Consider the following 9266-nt stretch of genomic DNA (forward strand, 5'->3'; position numbering starts at 1 on the left):
ACTTTGGCATGCAAGGTGGGGGGAGATATGCATTCCTTCTTTCTTTCTGCCTCCATGCTGTCACCATTATGTGTTCACAACTTTAGCTCACATTTTGAGCTCCAGCTGTCGGCTTCTTAGAAAATTTCCTCTTCTTTTCCTTTCAGAGCCGCACAGACTCTGTAAAACCGACTGTAACTTTTAAAATATTCCCACACGGTTTGTATAAAAAGGACCACTGAACCTTCAAATTAACTTCAGATCGACTCAAATCCCACACCTGAAATACATTTCCACCCAGAATGAAGACGGCTGAAGCTCAGTTGTAAAATAAATAAATGAACATGGCAGAAAAATTCAGTTTTCTGAGCACCAGATGCTTGTTTAAACCTTAAAGCCTATTCTTTCCCTTCGTTTCTAATATTTATTTTAATTTTGTTCAGTTTAGCTTAGTTATATTTTACAGAGTCTCAACAAAAAGCCTCTCAGACAACAAAAATACATACCTGATAGATAAAATATCCAAAAACTTCTAAGATTTGAGTCATTTCTGATTATCTAAGCACCTATCTGTGATCACTTTGGAGGTTATTCACATATTTTAATTACATCAACATGTTTTGCCTGTTTAATCATGTTTTAATCAGAAAAATCCAACCATTATCTGCAGCTGTTCAGTGTTTTCACTGAATATTAACGTCAGCAGCTGAGTTTCTGCCTGAGTTTGAAGTCTTACCTTATTTATCTTTGTCATGGATATTTTCAAACCTGAATGTCTGCTGCAGAAAGTGTCAGCAGATATTTTAGTTCCTGTGTTTTGACTCTGACGTTCCATCGGTGTCGTTGCTGTTCTGTTGGACGCGGATAAATCCGGTAAACGTGCTCGTTGCAGGAGCTGGAGGCCGAGTCCCGGTTCTCGGAGGCGGAGTACCACTTCATGGAGGCCGGAGACTGGAAAGCAGCCGTGCACATGTACCGAGTCCACGACATGTGGGAGGACGCATACCGGGTACACGTCACGCTTTCTGCTTGCATTTCCAAAACCCTCCTTATCTTTGTGCAGCCTGAAGTCTCTAAAGTCTTTCCTTTCACATCAGGAGGGCTGAAGTGTTTATCATTTATAAATACATCTGGATTGTATTATTTTACAGTGAATGTTCTTTAAACCAACAAACTTTAACTTGTTTTAAAAATCTGATCCTTTTTACAGGTTCAGTGATCAGTTTTGTGACTAATTCTTTAAGTTTAAACTTTACAAATCACTGTCTTTACATTTATAGAAACAGTAAAAGTATTAGTAACAAGATACAAAAACTTCTGATCCACAAGAAACCAGCAGCAGAGATTCATTCCCCTGAAATCTGAAACAGGCTCTTAAAAAGTCTGGAGTTTTAGTATTTCCAGCTCCAGATGAGTGTGGATTTTGTTCCCTGTTGCTTTTTTTAAAAGCAATATTTTTTTAAAAATGCTCAAGAATGAAGAGTATATTAAGAGTATTTTTGACTTTATTTCAAGTAAAATACAGACATAGTCGTCAGCTTTTCTTCATTTATCACATCAAGCTGCAAAATGAAGGTTTCTTCCCGAAGTGTCACTTTAACTGATATAAGTTTCTACAGCTGCAGATCTTTATACTCAATATTTAACCTTTCAGTCACAACGGAGCCCAGAGGAACACAACGTTTCCAAAGAAGCATCGCTTGTGTTTCATAAAAACCAGAAACGAGTAAAGAAAACAGGAAACTTATTTTTAAAGTGTCGTTCCTGCTGTTTGTTGTTTGTGGTACAGCTTGAGATAAAATCTGACCACTTTATAAACATTTACAAACATTTCAAAACCAAAAATGGATCAAATATTGATGGGAAAATCTGAAATTTTACATCTGGAAAAGTATGAAACTATAAAAACCTACAAACCCACGAAAACAAGCCCAGCATGAACTTCAACAGCCAGATTTAAATTTATGCCAGTTTTGGTGAAAAATAATCCTAGAAGCAAACTTTTAAATTGAATTAGACGCCTGGAAAACATCTCAGCACCTCCTGCTCTCATAAAGAAGGCAAACAAATGTGTGTGTAATCTTCTAAGCCTTGGATTAACTGATGTTTAACACACTGGAGATAAAGTTTGTGTTAGAAACCCACCTGCAGCGTTCTGTCTGCTGTCGGGCACCATGACTCTGGAAGCTCCACGGATCCGTTCTGTGACGTGTTTGTGTTCGTCAGGTGGCAAAGAGCCACGGAGGCGCCGGCGCTCAGAAGCAGGTGGCCTACCTGTGGGCCCGGAGTCTGGGAGGAGAGGCCGCCGTCAAGCTACTCAACAAGTTCGGCCTGCTGGACTACGCCATCGAGACGGCTGCAAATAACTTGTGAGCATCGTGACGACACGATCCAAACCCTGAGTACCAGTTAGAGACTTCAGATTTCAGATTTGATGGATTTCCTCTCCTTCTCAGCTCATTTGACTTTGCCTTTGACTTGGCCCGCCTGTCGAGTAAGGAGAAGATTCCCGAGATCCACCTGAAGTACGCCATATACCTGGAAGACGAGGTAAGTCCGCTGGGTCTAATTAAATTGGCCGGTAGCCTCATTTATCTAACCAGCTGTCACGAAGGGAAAGGTTTTGTTTATAACATTGATGCAATTATGAAACAATGTTCAACGCTTTGTAATAAGGCCGAGCTCATTAAAAGCAGAATTTTTCTTTATTAAGCGCAGGAGAAAGTCAGCTCCCATCAGAACGAAGCTCCAACAGTCTGACAAGCCGCTCTTATTATCACTGTTGTAAATCTGATCAGTCACTAATGCTGCTCGGTGACATTATTACCGCCGAGTTTCAGCTCATACTTTCTGCCACCGAGAGTGTTAATCCTTAATTCTGACATGTTTCATTTTCCCAGGGAAGGTTTCCTGAGGCTGAAGTGGAGTTCATTAAAGCAGGAAAACCCAAAGAAGCCGTGTCGATGTGAGTACCAGAGGAGCTCATTTTCACAGCATATTAACACATTTAGCTCGGTGGATTTCACCTGCAGAAGACTGAGGCTTGATTTTAGTGGATTATCTCAGCGGACTCAGGCATTGGGAGAAAATAGGTGATTTATTTTTTACTTTTGACTGTTTGCAACCAGCTAGTCGTACGGTCGGATTTAGAGGGGACAGTTTTTAATCAAATAACAGCCTATTTTTGTGTGCACGGCTTGCCAAACGTGCACGTTATTTTATTGTACCCAGCCGTCCCTGCCTTTATGATTTAATCTACTGGAGTACACTTAAAACATTGAGATAAGTAGATTTGGACCCGTTTTTAAATAATTATTACTTCTTCTCAACGTGGATTTTTAGACCTTCCTGTAACCTCGTTAGGAGAGCTAACAAGCAGGAGTGAAAAATAAGAGTTAAACAGCTAAACTGAGAGGAGGTGGAGGCACCTGCAGCATCTCTGCAGCTGTTTACAGACAGTTTGTCTGCAGCTCAGGAGAGCCTCTGTTTGCCAACCAAGCACCAGTAGTTTGTTGTTTTTTAATATATATATCTGCTTCTTTAAATGCTTTTCAGTTTAGTTGTTTAAAAACAAACTAACTCTGATGGACATCTGGTGCAGATTCTCAGTCATGAGAAGCAAAACGTCTTTAGCTGCAGAGTAAAAGTTCAGCTGTTTCTGTTTTTTCACCTTAGTTTGGATTCAGATGTTGTACTGGGGTACAGCTTTACGGTTGGAAGGTTAATTAAAATAATCCACAGTAGAAACAGGCAGCAGTTACAGCTTCTTAGAAAAGATTAGAATAAAAAGATTCATATTAGCCGTTTACATAAATGGGTCAGGATTTAATTACAGGAGCCCAGAAGGGACAAAACAAACCCAAACCCTTATACTTATAGTTCATTCCTTTCATTAAACTCATTGAATATAGATTTAATAATACAGAGAAGTAGTTTTAATTGTAATATTAATTATTAAAAGAACCACTGAATCCCATAAAGATAACAGTGACAGCTGAAGGAGATTAATATTGTTTCCAGGCATTTTTAAAAGTTGTTTTATTATTATTATTATTAATTGATTTCCAGCCTTTCTTTAGTGAGCTGTGAAGCTCAGCTTCATAAAAGTTGGAGTGTCTTATCTTAGATTTGGGGGAAAGTTTGTGTAAAATGACTGTTTTTAGTTTTGGTCCTGTGGGAACATGTGTGTGTGTGTGTGTGTGTGTGTGTGTGTGTGTGTGTGTGACCCGTTCCAGGTACGTCCACCACAAGGACTGGGCCGGCGCGCAGCGAGTGGCTGAGAGCCACGATCCGGAGAGCGTTTCTGAGGTTCTCGTGGGCCAAGCCAAGTTCTGCTTCGAACAGAAGGAGTTCCAAAAGTCCGAAGCCTTCCTGCTCCGAGCGCAGAGGCCTGATCTGGCTGTGAAGCTCTACAAGGTGACGTCACTTCCTGTCGGCAGATTATCTTTCTTCCTACTCTAGTTTCAGTCTCAACCTCTTATGTTGGATTATTTTTAAACGGAAGAAATTTTAAAAGCTACCAGAACTCAACATACAGTACATCCTTTCTCTTCTGTAAAGCCCAGTCATAGTTTTAGACTCACTTTTGTAATACCCTAAGCTATGACAGAGCCAGACTCTTATTTTAAAGAGCATCAATGACCTTTATTTTGAAATTCCAGGATAAAACCTTTTTTTCTTTCGTGACTTCAAATATTAAAATCTGCCGGACCTTTTACTGAATTCTCCTTAACACGAAAGGTCGAAGTAGAGATGAACTGTACAGATCTATGGGGGCAGCCATGATGGAAATGGGTCACTGGTTGCCGTGGTGATGCTCAGAAAGGGGAGGGGTATCGCTTCAGGCGCACAGAAATGAGGAAAACCTTAGAAAAACGGACAGCGTTTAAAAACTGGAAGTCATAGAAAAAAGAATCTTGTGCTGTGATTTTAGTGGAAGTCTATGTCAGAGCTCAAAAACGGTGGAAGTCTATGGAAGTCTGGGTGTGGATGTGAGAGGAAACCATAAATCCTAAAGCAGTGAGAGACACACTGGCTGAGAGAAGACAAACAGGCCTCCTTTTTGTTTGCAAATATTCAGGAAATTAAACATCTCAAAGGTTAGCGTCTGTGACATCATCAACGTTTAAAGATATCTAGATGCCAGTTCAGGTACATAAAATCCAACTTTCTGTCCCGTTTAAACTCAGAAAGGTGTTTCTGCTCTGAAGCTCGCCGTCCGATCCATCGCTGACCGAGCCGCTCGTCTTCATGTAGTTTTTATTTGTCGTGTATTCTGCGTGTCCTTCTCAGGACGGAGACATGTGGAGCGACGCCATGCGGATCTGTAAGGAGTATCTTCCCGGCAAACTCTCCGTTCTGCAGGAGGAGTTCGAGAAGGAGACGTCCAAGAAGGGAGCGCGGTGAGATTCATCCACAGACACTTTAACTTTACTTCTGTCTAACCTGTTAGGTAAACGGCAGTGGTAATTATCTTTTTATTACACCTAACAGGAGCTATTTTATGATGTAATCCCAACAATTTGATTCATCTTTATTCCTGGAACATAATTCTAACCGACTCAACCCACAAACGTTTCACAGCCTCTCCTCGGCAGCCCACGGTCATAATTTATGCACAATAAGTCCGTTTGATGCTTTATTAAAACGTAGCTCGCATGTTTTCTGAAACCAAAACTCCCAACGAGGAACAGCTCGTTAGCGAGCGAACCAGCAGCCTTCAGCTCTCATCCTCCTCCTGTTGCTTTAATGACTGGTGGGAGAAAACATCAAAAGTTACCAATGGAGACGAATGAAAATCGAGGGGAAAGAACCGCTGCGAGTCTCCCCTTTTATTTTGGGTGTCTGTAAACCACAGACACGGAGGGTTAGTTTGTGAGGAGACGTGTTGTTAATCCCACCGATGAGGTGAAGATTAATGAAGGTTAATTACAGCAGGATTACTGATGAGACGTGACATAATGTGTCCATAAGAAGCCAGTCTTCTTCTTCTTCCTCCTCCATCTGACTCTGTCCTCTGCGTCCTCTGTCCTCCATGTCCTCTCTTACTGCATCCATATCTGTCCTCTTTGTCTCTAACATCCTTCTGTCCCTCCTCTGGACATGTCCAAACCGTCTCTAACTTTATCTCCCAGTCCTTCAACCTGTGCTGGAGCTCTGATGTCCTCATTCCTAATCCTGTCCATCCTCGTCCCTCCCAAGGAGAACCTCAACATCTTCAGCTCTGACACTTCCTGTTCTGTCTCCAAACCGTCCAACATGGCTGCTCTCACCTTTGACCTTTGACCTTTGCTGCCACCCTTTTGTCGCTCCATCCTCTCTTCTTTTGTGTTTGTTGTTTATATAGGGACTTCAGCCGGAGTAGAAATATGTGTTTCTGTTGACTCTTTTATAAAATATGTGAGGAAGAATGTTTTTATAAAAAGTCATAAAAAGAACAGAAACGTTCTGCAACTCACTAAAACATGAGGTCTGAAAAATCTGTATTTTCTTTATTTCCTGCAGCAAATTTCTTTTAGATTTTAGTTTTTTTTGTTTAATGTGTTTGTTTTCTCCTCATAGAATGACTGTAAAATGTAATTTTATTTATTTATGTTTGTGGTTGGGGGGGATCTGAGCCAACATGGTGCCAAACATAAAACTGTTAGACTATAAATACTAGAGATATTTCCTTTTCTGTGAAAACACAGGGTGAATGCTGAGGGCTGAATTAAAGCTAAAGGTTAGCTAAAAGCTAAAAAAATAAAAGTAGCATAAGAAGACAAAAACGGAGGCAGTTTGTTGAAGCAGATTTCAAAGAGAATTATGTTTTAGAGATTTTAATGTGTTTCTATGATGAAAATATTTGTAAATAAGCTAAATATTTTTAAAAATATAAAAGTTAGAATAACCAAACGTCAGAGCATCGTTCTCCTGAATGAGCTGAAACGGTTAAAAAAGCATAAAGTCTGCAGAATTAGTTAAACTGCAAAAATAAAAACCATCAAAGCAATGATGTGAATGCTGATTCAGTCTTTTGGAGACAATTGTGAAAGTATTACCAGCTGCATGTTGCCTGTTTCCCCTCCGAACTGACGGGACTCTGGTTTGGGCTCCAGGGGCGTGGAGGGTCTGCTGCAGCAGGCCAGGGAGTGGGAAGAGTTGGCCGAGTACAGCCGAGCCGTGGAGTGTTACCTGAAGGTGAAGGACGACTCCAACACGGCCCTGATGGAGAAGTGCTGGATGAAGGTAGGCTCACCTCTGCTGCTCCGTCGGGCCTGAAAGCAGCTCCGGGTTCTGTCTGAGGAGCTGGAAGCTGTTAGAGGAATGACAGGAACAGAGAGGAGCTCGTTTTATTAAAGACACGAGTTTCTGGTTAACATGAGGAGTACACGGACACCTCGGTGTCTTTTAGTAGAAGATTCCCACAGATCACCGCGTGTTTGAACGTCTGAACGCTCGGTTTCACCGCGCTCCTAAAGGGGAAGGTCACGGAGCGTCCAGGATCGATGGCTCCACGTCCTGCGGGACTCTGATCATCCCCAGAAACCGTAGCATCAGCATGAGAGACGGCTCTGTTTGTCTGTTTACATACTGAGCGTTTTCTCTCCTGCTGGTGTTTGAGCAAAGATCGATACGTTTCCTTTCAGCGGTGAGCTTAAAAACACACATCAGCTTATATTTCCACTGCCTTCTTAACTTTGACCCCAGGAAACAAAAGGTTATCCCTCCTGGTGTAAGACGTCACTGAGCTTTTATTAAAAACAAACTAAAGACGACTAAAACTAAACTCAGCTGCAGCGGCGTTCAGTGACAGGAAGTGTTTCCTGCTGCCTCCTTCCAGGAGCTGTTAGGGCTCAGAGGATGTGTTGAGGATGACTCTCAACTACTACCACACCAAGGTTTGGTTCATTATCTGTACAGCTGACTGAGGTGGAGCCATTTTTATTTTTTATTTTCTGAGAGTCCAATTAAAAAGGATGGGTTTGGATAGTGGCTGTTAATTGTGATTTATTTATTTACTGGTTCTTAATTTACAACATGGAGTTTAGCAACTTCAGGGTGAGCCAAGGCAAAAAAAGCAAACAAAACATAAAATAACTTACCCATGTACAAAAATAATACTAAACAAAAGACAATTATTTACCTTTTTGGACTAACAAAACAAGAGAAACGTTGCAAACGTCACCAGGATCCCTGCTTTGTTCGGGTTTTATTTTTAGCACAAAAGGCCTCCTTCGAGCTGATGTAAACCTTAAATTTGTTTGTGTTTTAAGGCGGCGGAGCTGTCCATCAAGTTCCTGAGTGGAGAGCGAGCGGTGGAGGTGATCCAGGTCCTCGGGCCGCGGCTGGTGCAGCTCAGGAAGTTCAACGCTGTGGGTGAAAACAACAAAAACAGCAGAACAACAGCTTAGTGCGGCAAAAAATGGCAAAAGGATATTTAAAAGCAGCAAAACGGAAGCTAAAAGTTGCAAAAACAGCACAAGTTTAGCTGAAAGCAGCAGAATGGCGTCTAAAGCAGAAATCAAAGAGAAAGTTTCTGAAGGAATCGATCTGAACGTATTAAGATGTGTGAAAACACACAAACAGGCACCGAAACAACAGCAGAGAAGCATTTTAATAAAAATACCAACCTCCCGTTTTGTTCAGCTGTCGTGTAAATGTTTCTCTATCTCTGTTTGTGTCCAAGGCTGCGGAGCTCTACTTAAACCTGGACCTGATCAAAGAGGCGATCGATGTCTTCATCGAGGGAGAGGAGTGGAACAAAGCCAAGAGAGTCGCCAAGGAGCTGGAGCCGAGGTTTTTAAAACTTCCCGCTGTAGCTATGGTTACCAGGAGCAAAACACCGGCAACAATTAGCGCTGAAGAAAAGAGAAATGCTTGGTTTGTTTTTTTTATGAAACTGCTGCTGATTTTTCAGGTATGAGGATTATGTGGACCAGAAGTACAAAGAGCACCTTAAAAACCAAGGCAGAGTGGAGTCAGTAAGTCCTGCTAAAAGCTGATTTCTTCCTGAAACGTTATCATTTAACACAGGGGAGTCAAACCCAGGGACGCAAGGAGGCCAAAATTTAATATTTGGTCCTAGCCAAGCGCCAATCACGATCAATATTTATTAAAAATTACATAAATTAATTGGTTTTAGACGTATTATTTTTAAATCATTCATATAGAAATATCAATGACCTTTTCCCAGTTACAGATTATACAGAATTTAGAGCAAACAGACTTTAATGAACACAGACAAATAGATCAAACTTCAAAAAGCTCATCATTAGCAGTCATTTCTTACGCCTCACTCAGCTTTT

The 9266-nt window shown here is 41.2% G+C and overlaps 1 protein-coding gene across 1 annotated transcript in view; it reads left to right on the forward strand.

The window, feature by feature from the left end:
• The window catches only part of ift172 (intraflagellar transport 172), a 35801-nt gene that overhangs the window by 20858 nt on the left and 5677 nt on the right, over window positions 1–9266 (forward strand). Inside the window, exons 29-38 of the mRNA XM_037981616.1 lie at window positions 867–988; window positions 2206–2348; window positions 2436–2529; window positions 2880–2944; window positions 4215–4395; window positions 5272–5381; window positions 7077–7206; window positions 8235–8333; window positions 8648–8757; window positions 8879–8942. Coding sequence (XP_037837544.1) covers window positions 867–988; window positions 2206–2348; window positions 2436–2529; window positions 2880–2944; window positions 4215–4395; window positions 5272–5381; window positions 7077–7206; window positions 8235–8333; window positions 8648–8757; window positions 8879–8942 — 1118 coding nt within the window. The remainder of the gene's footprint in view (window positions 1–866; window positions 989–2205; window positions 2349–2435; window positions 2530–2879; window positions 2945–4214; window positions 4396–5271; window positions 5382–7076; window positions 7207–8234; window positions 8334–8647; window positions 8758–8878; window positions 8943–9266) is intronic.

Source organism: Kryptolebias marmoratus, linkage group LG19 (genome assembly GCF_001649575.2).
Source record: "Kryptolebias marmoratus isolate JLee-2015 linkage group LG19, ASM164957v2, whole genome shotgun sequence".
Lineage (NCBI taxonomy): Eukaryota > Metazoa > Chordata > Actinopteri > Cyprinodontiformes > Rivulidae > Kryptolebias > Kryptolebias marmoratus.